This window comes from Chelonoidis abingdonii, chromosome 2 (genome assembly GCF_003597395.2).
Source record: "Chelonoidis abingdonii isolate Lonesome George chromosome 2, CheloAbing_2.0, whole genome shotgun sequence".
In the NCBI taxonomy this organism is placed as follows: Eukaryota; Metazoa; Chordata; order Testudines; family Testudinidae; genus Chelonoidis; species Chelonoidis abingdonii.
Genome location: NC_133770.1, coordinates 108124169 through 108146477, shown reverse-complemented (window position 1 = coordinate 108146477; position 22309 = coordinate 108124169). Strand labels below are relative to the sequence as shown.

At 44.0% G+C, this 22309-nt stretch overlaps 1 protein-coding gene across 1 annotated transcript in view; it reads right to left on the bottom strand.

The window, feature by feature from the left end:
- The window catches only part of ABCA13 (ATP binding cassette subfamily A member 13), a 284724-nt gene extending 274026 nt beyond the window's left edge, over positions 1-10698 (bottom strand). Inside the window, 1 exon segment of the mRNA XM_032792446.2 lies at positions 10615-10698. Coding sequence (XP_032648337.1) covers positions 10615-10683 — 69 coding nt within the window. The 5' untranslated portion in view covers positions 10684-10698.
- Positions 10699-22309: the final 11611 nt, after the last annotated feature.

The following is a 22309-nucleotide window of genomic DNA, read 5'->3' as shown; positions in this document are numbered from 1 at the left end:
TTCCAAAAGATCAAATTGTTACAAAGACAACATAAGAAAAGTAAGACTGGGTGGTCTTTGATTCCCACGGAGCAAGCCTGGATTCTGGCAATAATAATGTTCTGAAAGCGAATCCAGCCATTTCTACACTAAAATAAGCCTAGCCACACTGGAAACAAGATTGATCTACAATGACAAGAGGAAAAGAAGTGCTTTAGGACACCTCTGACGCCATCATCCTCTCCCATGCTATACTGTCTGGCATACAAATATAGATCAGAAGTATACTTTCTCTGATAAACTCCCAAATATGTAAGTAATACAACTGATCAAAGGGGTAGGGTTACATTTTTCTTTTCAAATTTTCTCCTTCTTTGAGATTTAAAATTTGAAAAATTTCAACCAACTCTAATAAATAATATAATTGAGAGAATATCTTCTAAGCTATGATTTAAGACACTGTACAGTGAGATATTATAACCAGAGCAGCTCACTTGCTCATTTTAAAGATTTCAAATACTCATAGAAGTTGATTAACTCAAAGTATACATACTTTAATCTACTACAAGCCTTTAACCACCAGCGATTCAAAATCAAAATATTTAGTTTCTAATTTATATACAGTAACTCCTTGCTTAAGGTTGTAGTTATGTTCCTGAAAATTGTGACTTTAAGCAAAATGATGTTAAGCAAATCCAATTTCCCCATAAGAATTAATGTAAATAGGGGGAAGGTTAGGTTCCAGAGAAATTTTTTTCACCAGACAAAAAACTATATATTATATATGTACACACACAGTACACACACACTTTAATTCTGTTCACAGCTATGATGATTGTGAAGCTTGGTTGAGTAGTGAAGTTAGAGGGTGGAAGAGGGAGGGATATTTCCCAGGGAATGCCTTGCTGCTAAATGATAAACTAGCACTCAACTGAGCCCTCAAGAGTTAACACATTGTTGTTAATGTAGCCTCTCATCAAGGCAGCATGAACAGGAGGGAGGGGAGACAGTATAGCAGACAGAGATAGAACCATACCTTGTGTGTGGGAGAGAGATGGACACTGCCCTTTTAAGGAAGCTGACCCACTCTTAAGTGCATTGTCTTTTTAAATGGATCAGGAAGTTGAGACAGCAGCTGCTGCCCCAAACTCTCTCCATCCGTGTCCCCACCCTGATCTATATGGAGAAGAGGTAAGAGGGGTGCAGAAGCAGGAGGGAGGGGGACACCCTGACATTAACACCTCCCCATCCCTCCTGCACAGCAAGCAGGAGTCTCTGGGAGCAACTCCAAGGCAGAGGGTAGGAGCAGCACATGGCAGTGTGGGGAGAGACAGCTGAACTGCATTGATAGCCTGCTGAGCAGCTGCTGCACAGGGAACTTAGGGGAGCTAGGAGCTGATAGGGGGAGCTGATAGGGGGCTGCCGGTCCACACTAGTTCCAGGCCCCCACCAGCTAGCTGCAATGAGCTGCTCTTCCTGCAAGCAGTGAACAAAGCAGGTGGCTGCCAAACAATGTTAGAAGGTAGCATTGCACAACTTTAAACGAGCATGTTCCCTAATTGATCAGCAACGTAACAACGAAATGACATTAACGGGAATGACTTTAAGTGAGGAGATACTGTACTCTACTCAGCACACAAGTGGTCTCAAACAGAGATTTAGAAAAAAAACTGTATAGAAATACATGAGATAAGGGATCACTGAATTGTGTTTGAGACGTCTTCGGTAATATCTACTGGACAACTATGGAACACCTGAGATCCTCTTCTATGACAGTGAGTAGAACTGGTATTACTGCCTATATTTAACGTTGTCCGACATTTCCTATTAAGATATGCTGTTTTCAGTTGCTTATAACTTTACAAAGCTTTAAACTGCTTCGTCTGAGATTTCCTATGTTGGGTGTCTGTTTCAGGCTGAATTATTTTGGAAAGTTTCAACTAAAGCAGTTCAGCCACAACAACAAGAACAATGTTGTTTTGCCCATGTTAAAAACTTTATTTTCTTTCAGAGGTGATAACTCCCTCATGTTTTGGAGCAGGAACCTGAAATTTGGCAGGGGGATGGTCTTTGTATCAGGAATGTGCCTTTTTCCACCCCTGTGAAAATCCACCTAAATTTGGCTAAGTTATAAGACTTTCAAAAATCTCAGTTCTCAAATGCTCCATCCAGATTTGTTGGAGTTTGGCATCTAAATGCTCCTCTGAAGATTCCATCTGCACTGGGCATGTTCCAGCCAAGGGCATAAGGATTGAGCAGAACTTTCCCTGCAATTGTTGTCCCGCTGCTAGAAACCACAGTGGGGCTGGGCACTAGAATTGAGAGGACGGGGAGTCTGCTTCCTGTGCTCTCCATGGTGCCCATGCTGGAGCCCAGGCAGCAGGGAGAAGGAAGCCTCCTGACTCAAATGCAGAATGGAGAAGTACTGAACCTAGGGCAAGTGGCAAAGAGTGTAGATTGGGGCAAGGAGCTTGGGGGTATGTGGAGGCTGTAATTGGAGACTGGTAGGATGGAGAAGAGAAACTGGGACTTGTAGCCAGAATGGGGATGTGGGAGAGACTGAGATGTCTGCACAGAAAGACTGGGAGCTAGGGAGGAAAATAAGGTGATGGAGGGACCAGAAACCAACTGAGAGAGGGAAAACTGAGACTGGAGGGGAGTCTGGGACTGGCTGGGCATCCTGTGCACTGAGTAAGTCAAGGCTCATGTGGATAAAATAGTACAAAAACATGTCATTAAAGACTGAGTCATAATGCATATGCAGTCTTAATTCTGACATTTCCTAACTTTTGAGTGCTTGACTTTGCAAACTTAATGTTTTTTAATATAGTTATTTGTATGCAATAAAATTATTTAGTACAAAATTATAAACAAGGCATAATTGGCTTTGGCATAGTGACATAAGAGACAGATGACTATATCTGATACAAACTGGAATATCAGGGGCAGCATGATGTATTTGCTAGTGGAATCCCTCATGACAAAAACTTTCTGGAAATAAATATCAACCAGAATTAACCCAGTATTGATAAGATTTGTTTTTAACTTTGTCATTTGTTCGTGTTATTGTTAGTCAACCAATGAGCTTGGATGTTCATGATACAGTGATGAAAAGTGATGGTTTTTAAAGGCCACGTGACTGGCCAACAAGTTTATCTTGTATGTGGGAAAGAGATGTCCTGGACATGACCCACAGAAGTAATGCCCTGATGGAAGTTAAAAGAAGTGAAATTCCTCCAATTGAACAAGCTCCATTTGTATGAGTAAATCAAATGCAGTGAGCCCTTCTGTGAGCTTCCTGCACATATGGGGAGACTTAGAACTGTTTGTGTGTTTAGTCTTGAAGTGTTTTTACCTGATCATTCTGTCTATGCAGAGAGTTTATTTATCCCTCTCTATTACCCATCCATACACCTTTCAACCACCTGTGGAACTGGCACACTCAGGATTTGTCTACACTTAAAACACTACAGAAGCACAGCCGTGCTGCTGTAGTGCTTCAATGTAGACGCTACCTATGCCAAAGGGAGGGATTCTTTGATTGGAATAGGTAATCCATCTACCCGAGAGGCGGTAGCTAGATAAATGGAAGAATTCTTTTGTCAACCTAGCACTGTCTACACAGGGACTTAGGACAGCTAAACTATGCTGCTCAGGGGCATGGATTTTTAACACACATGACTGACATAGTTAAATCGACCTAACTTTCTAGTGTAGACCAGGCTTAAGATCACAGTACCCGCTGATCTTGACAGATCAGCTAGAATCCACAGTCCTTTTTCACAGAGGATCATACCCTGTTCATTGCTGTTATAGCTAAACTCCCTTGTTGCACTGCTTTCGGGGCTTTTCTAGCCATTTTATTTTTATATGTGCCTTTCTACACCGTAGACTAGGGGGAGAAATAGGAGCCTCTATAAGGTCAAAACAACAGAGAACAAGGGTCGAGTTGATGATTAAACAGGAAAAGAAGTGGACTGACTATAGAATGCAAAGGACAAATATTGGCCAAGATCTTTGAAATCTTTGTACAAGGAAATGCATGCCATCCTGACATTTTGTAGTTTCCCTAGGTTAAAAGATGTCTGTTCAATTTTTACGTTAGACAAAGGAGACTTTTGAATAGAGTATAAGTATGTGAGCATTTGCTCAAATGCGAAAATGGATTTGCTTTAGTCATGTGCACTCCTCTTTTCTGTATGCTTTCTACACATGTGAGTAGTGATGTCTCACTCTCTTAAATCAATATGAAAAGGCTGGGATAGATTAGGATACTATTCAACATGAGTAAGGTTAACAGAACTGGAATCTAAACAACTGTCATATTAGATGAGGTGGGAAAGAACATTAGTGTTGTAATTATAGGCATAGGCTAGGGTTGCCAGGTGTCTGGTTTTCAACTGGAATGCCCTATCGAAAAGGGACACTGGCATCTTTGCTCAGCACTGCTGAACAGGGCCATTAAAAGTCCGATCGGCCTGCCATGCCATGGCTCCACACGGCTCCCGGAAGCAGTGGCATGTCTCTCCTCCACCTCCTACACATAGGGGCAGCCAGGGAGCTCTGCACACTGCCCCAGCCCCAAGCGCCAGCTTTTCACTTCCCAGTGGCCGGGAACCACGCCATGGGGGCTGCAGCATCTCTGCCATAGAATTCCTATATGTTTTTGGGCAAGTTACTTTCTGTGTCACAGTTCCTCATCTGTAAAATGGGATAATGCTACTCCCTTTCTCCCACCCACATTTTTGTCCATTTAGATTGTAAAGTCTTTGAGGCAGGAACTATCTCTTACTATATGTATGCACTGCACCTAGCATGATGGGGCTCCAAGATTGGATGGGATTCTAAGCTCTGCTATATTAAAAATCACTGTTCATTATGGACTCCCAAAATAGACTCATCTGTTATCTCTTCTTGTTGGGCCATCCATGTAATTCATAATTACAATAACTAAAAATAATACTTGGAATTTACATCATGGTTTTAGCCATATATCTCAAAGAGGTTCACAAAGGAGATATTCATTATTTTTAGCCCCATTTTATAGGTGGGAAAACCAGGGCGCAGCTAGGATTAAGTAACTTCACCAAGATCATACCTTTAGTCTGTAGGAGAGCCAGGAAAAGAATTCAAGTCCATAACTCCTAGTTCAGTTTCCCTATCCTCTGGCTCACCCTGATCCATCTTTTGAGAGTAAGTTCCTAGGTGCAATGATTCTCTTTGTCCTCTTGTCTTGTCACCACTTGTGCTACATATGCACACAAATAATTAAAAAGCCTGTTGGGCTTGATAGCTACAAAGTCAGCTGCACCAAATGTGAACTCATGGCAGTGATCCCTGTGCACCAGAGTCTCAGCCTAGTTCGACACACTTTGTATTGTTCCAGTGACATACACCTGGCAAAAAAACAGGTATAAAGGAATACTTAGATAGTATGGAGCTACTGTAGCCAATTCCAGGGAACTGTATCTTTCAGCTCCCACCACAGGATGCATGGTGGTTCCCATTACAACTTGGAGCAGTCCTGAGACTCTAAGTTATGCCTGAGGACCAACCTAGCCCCCAGCAGCCAATGGATTTGGGAGGTGTGAAAGTGGTTGAAACTAATCTTCATGCCCACTCATACCCAAGATGCATTAAGCCCTTAAGGGCCAGTCCCAAGGATCTGGTCCTGTGTGTACATTTCATTATATTGGGTGAAATCCTGGCCCATAGAAGTCAACAGGAATTTTGCCATTGACTTCAATGGGGCCAGGAATCCACCCACAAGGAAGAAATTTCAAGTGGAAACCACAGGGGATTAAATGTCTTTGCTGAGAAATATGTGTTTGCGTTAGCGAGCACAATGGGACAGAAATAAGAGCTTAGCACCATCATAAAGGCCACTTTGAAGGGAAGGAACAAATGTGATTGAAATCCATTGGGGGAGAAGATAAAAGACCTTAAAAAAATCACAATATTCTATTACTAAAACTGAGGTGTAGCATATCATGAATACCGAGAGCTTCCCTTGTCCTTTATAGTAATGGTTTTAAGGAAATTATACAGATCAATTCTATTCTTTTGTAACAATAGAAAGCCATGAATTATATTAATTGTCCTCTGACAAAGACAAGGGAGAACCACATATCCCAGCAATTCAGAATGCTGTTTATTCTTATATGCCACACTTAGGGAGGCTTTTAACCCCAAAGTTTAACATTAGTTTACCCAGATAGATAAAGAAAGGTGCAAAACACTGGCACTCCCTTCCTTCAGTCATCTCCAGTTTTATTAGACTATACCATGTATTGAAAATTTGCTGTATTAAATGCCAAAGTAATCCACATTTACGATAGCCAAGAAGTGGCAGGACTTTCTCAGCTGAAGGCTCTTAACCTCTGGAATTCATTCTTCCTGGTAGCCCATCAAAACCCTACTCTCAATTCCTTTCGGGCACAATACATGGCCTGATCCAAAGCCCACTGAAGTCAACGGGGCCAAGACAGCTAATTTATTTCATTTAATTAACTGATTTTGGCTTCTTCTTAGTCTTTCATATTGGCAGTAATATTTTACAAAAATTTCTTATTCTTTGCAGTTAAAGCCCTCTCTGTCATAGTGATGGGTACTACTAAAATCAGTAAAATATATGAAGAGCTGAGTTTTTGCGGGGAAGAGGGAGAAATCCCGACATCAATAGCAAAACTGCCATTGAACATAAGAATGGCCATATTGCGTCAGACCAACAGTCCATCTAGCCCAGTATCCTATCCTCCAGCAGTGGCCAATGTCAGGTGCTCCAGAGGGAATGAACAGAGCAGGTAATCCTCAAGTGATACATCCCCTGTCACCCATTCCCAGCCTCATATAAACAGAGGCTAGGGACACTGACATTGACTTCAGTAGGCCCCAGGATTTCCACCCAGGGTTCTTGAACAAGCTGGCATCACTTGCAACTCCTTTCCAAAGCAAAATTTTAAGCTGATGTGTTTTGGTGAGATTTGCTGTAGTTTTCATAATTTTTAAAGTTTCCTAATGGAGAGCCTCCTTATGTATTTTGGTGACATGCAGGCTAAAATACGGCACTGCACAAATTTATTTTTGAACTTTATTCTATTACAAGACTCTTCAGCAAACACTGATTATGTTACAGCACCATTCATAAATTCACTGACAACTGGGCTCAATGGGATTCAGTGATTTATATATATTGGACCAAATTCTGCCGCTACTTGTGGGTGTGGCATGCCGTACACATACAGAAATTGCCAGTCTCAGGCCTGATCTACACCTAAAACTTAGGTCAACTTAGGTGAACGTTGCTCAGTGGCGAGAAGAACTCACACTGACCTAGGCCCCTAAAATTATACAGGCCTAAGTCCCTTTGTAGACACCACTAGGACAATGGAAGAATTCTTCCATGAGCCTAGCTACTGCCTCTCAAGGGGGGTAGATTTACTACATCGATGGGAAAATTCCTTACATTCCTGTAGCAGGTGTCTACACTATAGCACTACAGCGGCATAAGTGCAGGGCTGAAGCTGTGCTGCAGTAGGGCTTATTGTCCAGTGGTACCCTTAGTGTATGGGACAGAGAATGCAGAGAAGACAGCAGGAAGGACTGCACAACCCTGCCCTATACACAGTGCAGAGCAGTGATCCATGGTAATTCTTTCTGCAGCTCCTGGGGTTCCCTCTCCCAGGCCTGGGAGGAGAGGCTGCGGAAGGGTCCATCTCCCTCTTTCCAGGCCAGGTGTTTCGGGAAGGGAAGGGAAGGAAAGGAAGGAGCAGAGCTGCCCTGAGCTGCTGGGCTCATTCTGCTCTCTCACAGGAGCAGAAGCAGGAGGAGAACAGCTTCGGCTCCTGAGCAGGTATGGGAGTGGAGAGCTCTGCCTGCATCTTGCAGCAACCCTGAGTGGTTGCTCTGCCCTGGGAAGTGGGGAAAGCTCCAGATCAGAAAGGTTTTCCCCAGGCAGGGCTGAGATGTGCCCCCTCAGTGACCTCGCTGAAGTGGTAGAAATTTTATTTGTGGGTCTGCGACTTCTTTCGATCTGTTGCATTTTAAGCACTGGATTTGACTGAGGGGATGGGAGGTCATGGGGTTACTGGATACATGACTTTATCAATCCACTAGCCTAAAACCATGTATGGGGAGAGCTCCAAAGGTCCAGATTCTACTGAAGTCTATGAGCTGTAATAGCGGTTGCACTGGAAATGTATCTCCCATCCTCCAGAGAGAGAATTCACATACTCACACACGCGTATGGACAGCCCCTGCACTAAGTCCTTTGAACCCACGATAAATAACAAGCAAATGCAATAGCATGAAAAACATGGGCAGAAATTTAATAGGCCTCTCTTTGGCTATAAACCATAGTAAGAGGGCTCTAAAGAGATTAAATATCCCCAAACCAATTGTTTTTTGCACAGGAAATATGGTAGACCCCCAGTAGAATGCATAGGACTAGTATTTTAGTGTCTATTTTATACTGAACTCTCAATGAAATTAGATTGTTCATATTTTGTCTGTCTGATTATTTCACAGTATGGCATGGAAGCTGGTAGTCATACAATATATTTGTATTATTTTTACAGCTGCCCTCTACCAACCCAGGAACTCTACTGGCACTAGAAGACTTAAAAGTAACATGAAACTACTGATAATTCTAAAAAACAATTATTCTAACAGTCAGTATTAGTTGGAATGCTAATTTCTTCTTTGCACTTTCTTAAGGTTTTCCATTTGAGGAACTCAGATACTATAGTAATAAGTGCGGTATAAGGATCTATGTGGAAAAGAATATTTACATACATTAATTAAACTGAACCTTACAACACTCTTCTGAGGTATCTAAGCAAAATATCTACTTTACTCTCTGTGCTTGGGTAAACCTTACTGTGTGTATTTAAATTGTGCAAGTCTTACATGGTACACAACCAAACACTACACCTGGATTTGGAAGTGATGAATGAACTGCATGCAAGGGTTGCTCTTTTTGAGAGTTTGTTTCACATTGTGATTTTATGCCATCAAGATATGGCATGGAGACATGATCATATTGCATCAAAAAAAATCATGTCACAACACATATGGAAAGATGGTGAAGACAAAGACAAGCAGCTCAGTAGAAAGGATGGATATTAATAATATTATGGAGGAAGACACTACAAGATTTAGGAGATTCTGGATGTGAGGGAAAAGAACAGAGAGAAGTTGAAGATGACACCCAATTGCATATGTTTTTATATTGTGCTCAGAGCCATGGTATTTAAATATCTGATGTGGTAATGATGTTGGGAAATGAGAAATCATGAGTGATAAATCCCCTTAGTGAGAGAAGGGGGCTTGGAAAGAAAATTGAGACAATCTGTTTTGGACCTATCTGACAAATCTAGCCTTGGTATAATTGTAGTCAGTTCAGTGGAGTTATATCCAAAATGAATTTGGCCCATTGAAGACTGCTACCAGATTACCAGATAGCATCTGAAGAGCAAAAGTGAAGAAGCCAGTGATATAGAGGTAGTTTTAAGAGTTATCTGCATAGAAAAATTAGCTGAATTCATTGAGATGGAGGAAATCCCCTATAGAAAAAGTGAGAAGATGGGAATGAGCAGAGGGCAGTATACCAACAAGGAGGGGAAGTTGGTAGGATAAAAAGCTACCAAAGGAGGCAGTAGTTAAAGTAGGGAGACCCAGAACAGAGTCACAACATTTGGAGAAGAGAACAAGTCGAGGAAGAAATTATCAATAAAGTTGAAAGTTCCTTCACAAAGAAAATAAATCAGTTGTAATCCCAAGATTTTTAAGGAGATGGAGGGACCGTCTCTTTCTAAATCAAAAATTGCTGATCATATTTACATTAACATTTTCTGAGATGAAAAGCAGCATGTTGATTTATCAGGCTGATCCTATTTAAAACAGCCAACATGCATCATTGTGAATCCCCAAATCAGCACTGACAAGGGAAACAATGACAAACCATCAATTATAGTGCCACTATTTTTTAATACAAAATTCTAACATCACCGGAAGAGTCCTTCTTTTACCACCTTTGAAAAATGACAGTTGCACGTCAGTCATGTGGGGCAACTGGGCATTATTTTAATTTTCTGTATCTTTTCAGGATAACAGCCAGCCTTCTCTGCTTATTTTAGTTCAATCAGGTCAATCAGAGCTTATTGAGAGGAAAAGGAGGAAAAATATTTGTAGCTAATATTTGCACTCTTCTGCCTCACATCTTGTTTTAAGCCCTTTGTAGGCTACATTCTGATCTCAGTTACAACAGTGTTCTCTCATTGTGAATGTGCACTTTAAAACTGAAGACAAGTAATTTTTCATCCCCAGGAGTGTCACAAGCACCAGTATTGCCCAATGATCCAGCGTGTCTCCTCAAAAGCATTTAAGCAATTTCCTTTAGGTTTGCACATTGGCAAGTGTTGATTTTTCAGCTATTTCAGTGTTAAAATGCAAGGTTCTGCTCTGCTCCTATTTTAAATAATCAGGAGCTCAGAGGCACAACATGAACCATTTGCAGCCAGCTGATCCTTATTATTCTCTGAGGCAAAGGGAAGAGTTGAAATAACAGATACACTCACTTCCACAGAAATGCAGGGGAGAAAAAAATCCCTGTGTTAAGAATTTGCAAAAACTTACCGGTTGTCTCAGCCGGCAGAGCCAATTCTTCCAGAAGAGCACCTTGAACTGGTGACCAGAACGCCCCATATTGCTGTGTCTTTTTCCCCAGCCACTTAAAGAGTGGGTATTTAAAAACCTTTAACTCTTAGTCACCTGACCAGGAACTAGTTAATTCCAGCACATAGAAAAGGTGCAAGAGGTGTGTCTGCTTAGAAAGAAAGGATTCGATTATGTTCCTGTCTTTTGTTCTGTGTTTACCGAGGAATCTCATCTTTCTACTTGCTGCTCAATGTGATGAATAGCAAGCGGATGGTTTTATATAAATGCCTTCAGGGTGTTTTAGTGTGCACTTGCTTTTGCATTCCAGAAACAGACACAACTGCAAGCCATTACAATAAACAGCATACATTTAACATTGGATATTTAAGACTTCTTTCCATTTTCGTAGCTAGGTTACTTTTCAGCCCCAGGCTCTGGCCACAATGGTTTGGTCTCCATCTCCTGGCTTGGAGCTTCAGACTCTGGCCCCCTAGCTCTGGAGTTTTGGGCTCTGACTGTGGGCTCCAGCCTCCAGTTCTGGCTATGGGGCTTTGGGCGCTGACCCCCAGCTCTGGCTGTGTGTTTCACCCACCCCCAACATCCCTGACCCTGCAGTTATTGCTATTTCAACTGAACGAAGAATGGTTTGGGGAATGTGTGTGTGTGCTGGGGGGAGGGGTGTTACAGGAGGGCGGCGAATGGAGGAGGTGAGAGAATAATATTGTGTAGTAACACTGAAGAGAAAGCCAGAGCAAAGGTGGACAAGCCTCTAGCTACAGAATATATTCAGATATTTATTTATTTATGCAGTTTCTTTTAATTTATTTTTCTGCACAAGCTACTACTTTGTATACGATGTAGAATATGTAGTTGTAAACATCTAATAGTGGGTTGCTCTTTCAAATTGACTTGTTATGACTGAATGTCAAACTTTCACATTCAAACCATCACATTAAAAGTCATAACCAGGGTCAGATTAACTCTCCTGTGAGCCTGGAGCTATTAGATTTTGTGGGGCACTTGTATCCAAGTCTTTTTCCTAATTTAAAACAAAATGATCACTGTGATGGGTTCGGTCACAGTAACCCCCTTGGGACTGCCACCTGATGTGCTGAGCCCGTTTTCCCTGGCAGCTTGGGACTTCAGTGCCCTGCCTGGTTGTGCCAGACATGCTAGCTTGCTACAAACACAGATCCAGGTCTGAACCACGTCCCCTAAAAGCTGAAAACAGCTTAAGAAGTGCTACTGTCTCCAGCATCCACATACCCAGTTCCCAGTGGAGTCCAAACTCCAGTAAATCTGTTTTACTCTGTATAAAGCTTATACAAGGTAAACTCATAAATTGTTCACCGTCTATAACATTGATAGAGAGAGATGCACAGCTGTTTGCTCCCCCAGGTATTAATTACTTGCTCTCAGTTAATTAATAAGCAAAAACTGATTTTATTAAATATAAAAAGTAGGATTTAAGTGGTTCCAAGTAGTAACAGACAGAACAAAGTAAATTACCAAGCAAAATAAAACAAAACACGCAACTTTAAGCCTAATACAGTAGGAAACTAAATGCAGGTAAATCTCACCCTCAGAGAGGTTCCAATAATCTTCTTTTACAGACTAGACTCCTTCTAGTCTGGGTCCACCAGTCACTCTGAGCCCCATAGTTACTGTCCTTTGTTCCAGTGTCTTTCAGGCATCTCTTTGGGGTGGAGATGCCATCTCTTGAGCCAGCTGAAGACAAAATGGAGGGATTTCCAGGACCTTATATAGTTTTTTCTCTTGTGGGTTGAAATCCCTTTGTTCTCCTGCGTAACATCCCCTCAACAAGATGGAGTTTGCAGTCACCTGGGCAGTCTATGACTGATTCAGCTTTTTGCAGACTGACACAATTGTTTACATGTTAGTTTGAACCGTTCCCAGGAAAGCTCAGATATAGATTGGCATCTCCCAAAGTCCATTGTCAGTTAAGTGTTTCTTGATTGGGCACTTACTGAGATAGTCCTTTCTCAAAAAGCTGACCAAATGCTTCACTGAGGCTGCTTAGAATCAAACAAGTACACAGCCAATATTCATAATTTCGAATACAAAAATAATACACAAATACAGACAGCATAATCATAAGTAGCAAACTACAACCTTCCCATAGACACCCCACTTGGTCTCTTCTGTACAATACCTGGTACAACCATAGGACCCTGGTTGCAACAATGATCTATATGGTCACAGTTCATGTCAATAACATCACAATCACAATTATGGCATTGAGGCTATTAACCTGCTGGCACAGCAGGGCTCAGGCAGGCTGCCTGCCTGCCAGCCATAGGCCCACGCTGCTCCTGGAAGCGGCTGGATGCTAGCATGTCTCTGCACGCCCCTGGTGGATGTGGGACAACGTGTCTCTGTGCACTGTCTGTGCCTGCAATTGCCACCCCTGCAACTCCCATCGGCCGATGCTGGGGGCAGGGTCAGTGCGTGGATCTGCCTCCCCACCACTACCAGGGTCCACAGCAACATGCCAGCAGCCAATCAACCAATTCCAGAAGCAGCATGGGGCCATGGCAGGCAGGAAACCTACCTGAGTCCTGCTGTGCCAGGGCCACCCCTTAGCCAGGGGCCCTGGGCTGCAGCCCCTAAAGCCCCTGCATTAATCCATCCCTGGTCATAACAAGTTTAAATTTTAAAATATAATAATAGATTGAGCCCCGGCAGCTCTTTCATTACAAATTAGATACTTCCTACAAGTAGTGGCTAGGTGAAGGGCATACATTTACTGGGCCTTTGGGTTTTTTCAGGAGCGTAAGAGCAGTTGAGGGAGAGACAACAGAAGCTAATCCAACCTAAAAATTTTAGGACATTTTAGGCATTTGTTTCTTCTTTTCCACACAAAACAAGTATTATATTAGTCATGGACACGGACCCCAGATTTTAAAACACCTGAACTCATTTCTGACAGAGAGAGCGAGAGAGCTGTAAAGCAATGAAAATAAGGTTTGTCAGTTTACCGTATTTTATATTCAATTTTCTCGTCACATTCTCACAAAGGCCTGGTCTACACTGGGGCGGGGGATCGATCTAAGATACACAACTTCAGCTACGAGAATAGCTGCTCCCCCGTCAACTCCGCTTCCATCTCGCACCCTGGTGGAGTTCCAGAGTCAACAGGGAGCACCTTCGGGGATCGATGTATCGTGTCTAGATGAGACGCGCTACATCGATCCACGATAGATCGATCACTACCCGCCAATCCGGCAGGTAGTATAGACATATCCAAAGAATTACTATTTGTGCATATTTGCAGTGCTGTTTGCTTTGTCCATATAGCCACCACCTTATCCTCCCTCAGTTCCCTCCTCAGAACTTGCTTCTACTCAGGGGCATGTTCAGGAATTTAAATTCCACTGCTTTTGGAGGGGCACCTTCTGTACCACTGCCAGGGCCCCGTAACCAAAGGAGCTCGCTCTCCCTGCTGGGGCCCAGGGACCGAAGGAGCTCACTCTCCCTCCTAGGGCTCTAGGATGGAAGTAGCTTGCTCTCCCTGACAGAGCCTGGGGACCAGCGGGGCTCTCATGGTCTCCCCACCAGGGCCCCTGGGACCAGAGGAGCAATCATGCTGTCCCTGCCAGGGATCACGGGACCAGAGATGCTCTGTCAGCTCCTGCCAATTATGGGGGGGGCATGCCCCTGCTTCTCCCCTTGCGCATGCCCCTGCTTCTGCTGTATGCACAAAATTACCTTCAGATAAAATTTGAGTAGGTGACAAGTTGAGATCATTGCTTATGGTTGGCAAAGAATTGCACACATGGCTATCCTATTTGTTCTTATGTTATCCTTCACTCCTCTCCTGCCCACATATGTCCTTTACCTCCTTGTTTCATGCTCTTGTTACATCTTTCTTTTTAGTTTCTACATTCTTTGGGGCTTGGAATATTATTTATGTTTGCACAGAGTCAGAATAATTGGGTTCTGACTTGTTGAGGACTGTAGGCACTAGCACAACAGAAATACTAATATTTGTCAAGGTTGTGATCATACATCTCTGACTGTCTTGTTTGATTAATTGCCCCCGTGCTAAGAGACTTTGCTCATGATGTGGGGAAAGGTCGGGGAAGTGTATTACTTCTCCAGAAAAGTCGAGCAAACATATTTGTGCTGCCTACTAGAGTCCTGAGTAGGACTATTTTTTTAATCCCACACCTGTCCCACCCTGCAATACCCACTCCCACTAGCTTCCACATTCTTTTTTGAATTTTTGTCCTGCTCCTGCTATTATGGCAGTGGGATATGAATTCAACAAACAATGCAGGAGTGGGTGAGAGTGGGAGTGGGTATTGCAGGACGGGATGGGAGCGGGATTAAAAAGTCATCCTCCCATGTTGCAAACAACATGAACGCCTTGGCCAGCATCTGCCGCTCTCCAGCCACCCAGCTCTGAAGACAGCGCTGCTGCCAGCAACTGCACAGAAGTAAGGGAGGCATGGTATGCCATAATAGTGGGAGAGGGATAAAAATTCAACAAACAATGCGGGACCAGGTCAGAGTGAGAGTGGGAATTGTGGGGCAGAATGGGAGTGGGATTAAAAATAGTTCCGTGCAGGTTTCTAGTAGGGAGCTTCAATGTAAACAAACTGTCTTGTGGCCTGCCAGCAGATTAACCTGACGGGCCACATGGTTCTAAATCCAGGGACAAACGATGAGGAAACCATACATACAGAGAAGCTGCTGAAGTGGATATTGGAGAGTAAGCAGCAGCATGCAACCCAACAGCAACAGCAGCAGACACAGTTTCTACAACACATTGCTGCGCAGCAGCAAAAACAGTTTACCCAGGAACAAGAACAGCAGCAACAGATTATTTGCAAGCTGGTGAACAAATACCAGATTCAGCAAGAACAACTGGTCCATCAGAGGGCAGCACTCCTACATCTGCACGAGACATCTAACACCACCATTCCAGGGCTGATAGGGAGACAACCTCCCTGTCGGGTTACCCCATGCCCATACAAAGATAAGGCCCAGGGATGACCTAGAGGCCTTCTTAGTCATCTTCAGACAAGCACACTGGCCACCAGAGCACTGGGATACCTTAGTAACCCCGTACTTAATCAGCCTAGCACAAGCAGCATATCAAAATCTGGATCACACAGGACTACACAAAAGTGAAGGCGGCCATTCTAGACCACACAGGTATCAACCTCAAGATGTTCCAACAGAAGTTTCCTTAAGAGAAGTTCGCAACTGGAGCCTAGCCTCGGGCGGTAGCCCACCAACTTTGGGTCCACTGCTGACATTAGCTCAACCCCGAGAAGCTGATGGCGATGCAAGTAGCCAAGACAATTGGGCTGCTAGAAAAATTTACCCAAATTCTCCCAGCCAGAGGAAGGGAGTGGGTGAAATACCACCAGCCATCAACCTTGTCAGAAACGGTCACACTTATTCGGACACCTAAACTCAGAGAACCCCAAAAGTAAGGCCCAGAATCCCAATGGATGCCAGTCTAGAAGTGAAGGATGGGGATCATGGAGCAGACTCATCCTGCAGGAGGTAATCCCAGCACAGGGGAAGAATTAAGTACGTATACACTACAAAGGAGGGACCAAGAACTCTGAGGGGAAGGAGACACACCTCCCAGGCATCCCACTGTCCCACCAATGAGCACACCGACAGAAGCCCCAAAGAGCTAATGCTTGAGCGTGGCCAGGAGGGGCATTTCAGGCAAAAATGCCCCTTTATGGACTGTAGCTGTGGCCAGACATGGATTTTAGGCCTCTGAGTTCGGAAGAGAGGCTTGGCCAAGTTTCTGCTCCCAATGTGCGTCAACAGCACCCAGGTAATGGGCTTGGTGGATTCCATGAGCAACAAGATGATTATCTGAACCAGTCTAATAGAGTCCCCTGATATTGCAGAGACCCCCATCTACCTCCAGTGCATCCATGGGGATGGTCTTCACAACTGAGTATGTGAGGGAGATTCCCCAAAACTAAGCCTTTCATTTTAGGTGACAAATCTGAGGAACTGTCCCAGATTGAGGTGTCATTACTAAACTAAATGATAAACTAAACAGTAATAAGTCACAAGGACCAGATGGTATTCACCAAAGAGTTCTGAAGGAACTTAAATACGAAATTGCAAAACTACTAACTGTCATCTGTAACCTATCATTTAAATCAACTTCTGTACCAACTGACTGGAGGATAGTTAATATGACGCCAATTTTTAAAAGGAGCTCCAGAGGTGATCTCGGCAATTACAAGCCAGCAAGCCTGACTTCAGTACCGGGCAAACTGACTGAAACTATAGTAAAGAACAAAATTGTCAGACACATAGATGAACATAATTTGTTGGGGAAGAGTCAACATGTTTTTTGTAAAGGAAAATCATGCCTCACCAATCTTCTAGAATTCTTTGAGGGAGTCAACAAGAATGTGGACAAGGGGGATCCAGTGGATATAGTGTACATAGATTTTCAGAAAGCTTTTGATAAGGTCCCTCACCAAAGGCTCTTAAGCAAAGTAAGTGTCATGTGATAAGAGGGAAGGTCCTCTCATGAATTGGTAACTGGTTAAAATATAGGAAATAAAGAGTAGGAATAAATAATGAGTTTTCAGAATGGGGAGAAGTAAATAGTGGTGTCCCCCAGGGATCTTTGCTGGGACCAGTCCTATTCAACATATTCATAAACAATCTGGAAAAAAGGAGTAAACAGTGAGGTGGCAAAATTTGCAGATGATACAAAACTCAAACTAGCCAAGATAGTTAAGTTCCAGGCAGACTACAAAAAGCTCCAAAAGGATCTCTCAAAACTGGGTGACTGGGCAACAAAAGGGCAGATGAAATTCAATATTGATAAATGCAAAGTAGTGCACATTGGAAAACAGAATCCCAACTATACATATAAAATGATGGGATCTAAATTCGCTGTTACCTCTCAAGAAAAGATTTTGGAGTTATCATGGATAGTTCTCTGAAAACATCCTCTCAATGTGCAGCGGCAGTCAAAGAAGTGAACAGAACATTGGGAATCATTAAGAAAGGGATAGATAATAAGACAGAAAATAGCATTTTGCCTCTATATAAATCCATGGTACACCCACGTCTTGAATACTGTGTGCAGATCTGGTCTCCCCATCTCAAAAAAAATATACTGGAATTGGAAAAAGTTCAGAAAAGGGCAACAAAAATTATTAGGGGTATGGAATGGCTTCAGTATAAGGAAAGATTAATAAGACTGGGATTTTTCAGCTTGGATAAGAGACGACTTGGGGGGATATGATTGATTTCTATAAAATTATGGCTGGTGTGGAGAAAGTAAATAAGAAAGCGTTATTTACTACTTCTCAAAACATGAGAAATAGGGGCAACAAAATGAAATTAAGACAGGTTTAAAACAAACAAAAGGAAGTATTTCTTCACACAACGCACAGTCAACTTGTGGAACTCTTTGCCAGAGGATGTTGTGAAGGCCAAGACTATAATAGGGTTCAAAAAAGAACTAGATATATTCATGGAGGATAGGTCTATACAGGCTGAGCAGGGATGTTGTCCCTAGCTTCTGTTTGCCAGAAGCTGAGAATGGGTGACAGGGGACGGATCACTTGATGATTAGCTGGTATGTTAATTCCCTCTTGGGCATCTGGCACTGGCCACTGACAGAAGAGAGGATACTGGGCTAGATGGACCTTTGGTCTGACTCCATATGGACGTTCTTATGTTTTATGTATGGTCCTACCCAGTAACCAAGGTCTGGCTCGAAGTAGAGGGCAATGAAGAAATGTGCTGAGTCGGCCAACAACTACCCTAGCTAACCTTGTAATCCTGGGACAGGACTGGAGATAGTTCAGAGAGATCCTACAGTGATGGAGCAACAGCCACCTCACAGAAAAAATCCCACTTCTGAAAGTGAAAGTGTTCATGGGCTAAGAGGATATAGAGAACTTGGACAAGAGTCCTTCGGGCCAGGCAGAGACCCCAGTGTCGAACTCTGTGGAGACCCCAGACAAGATGGGTCATGAATGGTTGACAGACAATGGGGACTTCATACAGAGCCACAGAAAGACCAACCCATAGGCTGCATTTGAGAACAAGTAGCTATCCTGAGGGAGGAGGGGCCTGGAGACCAATGGACACCACAGGGCCCCCACTTAAAGATCCAGAATGACCCTCTATACTGAGTGATTAGAGACATTCTCAAATCCAGAAAATGTTGCAGCAGCTGCTAGTTCCCAAAAAGTTCAGCCGGGGACTATTATGCCTGAACTATTTGGTACCGTGGACTGGACACTTAAGGAGAGAGAAGACACTGCAACAGGTAGCCTTCAGATTTTTCTGCCCAGGCAATCATAAGTAAGTCCATAGTTTCTGTGACTCATACCCTAAGTGGCAGCTTACAGCCCCCAAAGGATACCAAAGGCACTTCTGATCCCACTTCCTGTGGTGGAGGTACTGTTTGAACAGATCAGAATGGACTTGGTGGGGCCCTTAGGGAAGAGTGCATCTGATTCTTGTACATACTTATAAATGTAGACTACTACACCCAGTACCCTGAGGCCATCCCATTACACATGACAAAGGTACCCATCATAGTAAGAGATCTCATGAAGGTCTTCACTAGGGTAGGAATCTCAAGAGAGATCTTGATGGACAAAGGGTCCAACTTCTTGTCTAGGCTGATGGAAGAGATTTGTGTTACTGACAATCCAGGCCCTCAAGACATCTGTTTACCATCCACAGACCAACAGTTCGGAGGAACAATTCAACAACGCCCTGAAGTTGATGCTAAAGATATTCATCAGTGTCAACCCATGACACTGGGACAGACTGCTACCATCATTGTTATTTGACATACATTAGGTTCCCCAAACCTCTATGAGATTTTCCTCTTTCGAGCTCCTTTACATGCGACAGCCCTGGGGGATTCTGGATCTCCTCTGGGAGACTGAGGGGGAGCAAGGCTCAGTGCCATATATACTACAACTCTGGGAGTGACTCAAAACAGTAGGGGGATTTGCCAGGGAGAACTTGCTGAGTACCCAATAGACCAACATTGCCTATGCAATCAGGGAGCTCAACTATGAACATTTGATACAGGGAACTGAGTACTACTGTTACTCCAGTTCTCAGAGTCAAAGCTCCTAACCCAGTTGCAAGGATTTTTTGAGGTGGTCTGGAAAGTAGTGGCCTATGAGATCCACCTGCCAGGGTATCAGAAAAAGATGCAAATTTACCACATCAACCTCCTGAATGCCTGGAAAGCCCAGAAGGTTTTGTTGATAGCTCTGTACTCCCCAGAACCAGAACTGGGACTTAAAGTGGTTGCCCCACCAGATCCAATTCTCATATCAGTAGGGTCAAAACTCAGCCCATATCAATAGGCACAACAGAGCCAACTGTCCCAGGCCTTCTGTGTGGTAATCTCAACATGCCCAGGGAAGACAAGCCTGACCCACCACCATGCCAGGACAGAAGATGTAGGCACACTTGCCAAAGAAAATGTGGAAGGTGGTCCATGAAGAACTCGAGTTGATGTTAGACCTAGGATTGTTCAAGAATCCCAGCATGTGTGGAGAACCCCTAGCACCTACGACTGACAGCTTGATGAGTTTCTACATCAACTTTAGAAAAGTGAATACCATCTCTCACCAACCCCATGCCCCAGATAGATGAGCAGCTAGAAAGGCTGGGGAATGCCGAATATATATCCACCCCAGACCCAATGAAAGGATATTGGGAAATTCCCCTGACAAGGATATCCAGGGAGAAGACAGCTTTTTCTTCACCCTACGGCCTCTATCAGTTTGTGACCATGCCGTTTGGCCTGCATGGAGCCACTGCCACCTTCCAATGACTGAGGAAAGAGCCATTATGACCACATGGCCAGTACACAGCCACATATATGTATTTACAGCACAAACAGGAAGGACCATCTGCACCATCTCACTGCGGTACTTTAAGCCCTCAAGAAAGCAGGATTAACTGCTATCCCGGCTAAGTGCCACTTGCGGCAAAGAGAGGTGACCTACCTGGGGTACACTTTTGGATAGTGATGGTTACACTCCCTCGTGGACAAGGTCCAATCACTGAGGATTTCCCAGCCCTCTCAACTAAAAAAGAATTTCTTGGATTGCATTGCTTCGTATCCAATTACACCACAAAAGATGCCCCCTGCCCACAATCTCACAAAAGGCACAAGGCCACGGAGGATGAAATAGTCAGAAGATTGTGAAAGAGCCTTCCAGGCCTCGAAGGACCAGCTGAGCTAGGGATCTGTTCTCTGCCAGCCCAGTTTTACAAAACAGTCTGTCCTCCAGATGGATGCTTCTTAGGCAGGCCTCGGGGCTGTGTTGTCCCAGGAGGTGGATGGTAAGGAACATCCAATACTCTACTTGAGTCAGAAGCTGTTTCCTTGAGAAACCATATATTCAACAATTGAAAAGGAAGCACTGGCGATTAAGTCAAAGCCTTGAACACTACCTACTGAGAAACTCCTTTCAGGGTGTCTTGGCCCACACCCCCTTTTGCTGCCTCGATTCAATGAATACCAATGCCTGGATTATGCGATGGTACCTCTCTCTACAGCCTTACGACTTTCAAGTACTTCACTGCCCGGAGAAGGCACATGCGAATACCGATTTCTTCTCATGGGTGGGAAGGGGAGGAAAAGGAGGATGGACCACCACTAGATCCTTGCCTGAGTGGGAAGTTGCGTGATGTAGTGTATCAACCCCGCACAGGCAAGGCAAGAATTAAGGGGGTTCTCTGGATACAGGAAGCCACGCCCCCTCACTTCAGCTGGGCATACTCCCAGTGGCAGGAGTGTTCAAAAGGCAGCAGCTCAACTCAGTCTGGGCTGACGGAGGAGAGTCGTTGGACATAACAGCCTTCTGCTGGGAAGCCACAAGGATTCCAAGCCACCAAGTTCGAGCTATAGAGCCAAACAACTGGAACCACATTAACCATGGAAACAGAGAGAAACAACTTGCTGTTGCCAGTGGAGGAGATTCTGGAGATGGAGCAGAGGGTAACGCAGGAGGGACTCCCCATGTCCAGCCCCTGATGATACTGGAGGAACTGAGACAACAGTAGGAAGTGACCCAGGAAGTGCATTTAGGACTATCAAATCCTAAGTCCTGTATAAGGGCTATGGCTTGGAAGGGCCCTAGTTTGGAACCCAGTGGAGTGGAGTAGGGCAGGCCCAGGGTTCCTTAACCCCCTGTCCCTCTTGCCAGTGGACAACACAACTCTGAGCTATTGCTATATGTAAAGCAGCCTTTGAACTGTCGCCAGTAGATGACACTACCCCAGAACTGTAGCCACTTGGAGGAGTGGCCTTTAGACTCTCACCAGTGGGCAACACTACCTCAAGCTGTAACGGCCAGAGAACTCAGCCCTTGGACTCTCACCATTAGGCATAACACCTCGGAGCACTGTCACTTGGCGGTACTATTGGCCTGGCCCAGAGCAACCAGCCAACCCCCGACAGCACATATTAAGTACACTCTTAAGTCCAAAGTATATATTGTGACAAAGTTCCTCCTCTACCTTGGTGGGTCTTGCGCTTATTGGTGGATTTGTTCACCTCAGTGATCTTCCCTTCTTGTGGAACCCACAGTCTGGGTCAGCTCCTCCTGTGTCTGATCAGGAGTTGGGAGGTTTGGGGGGAACCCGGGCCCACCCTCTACTC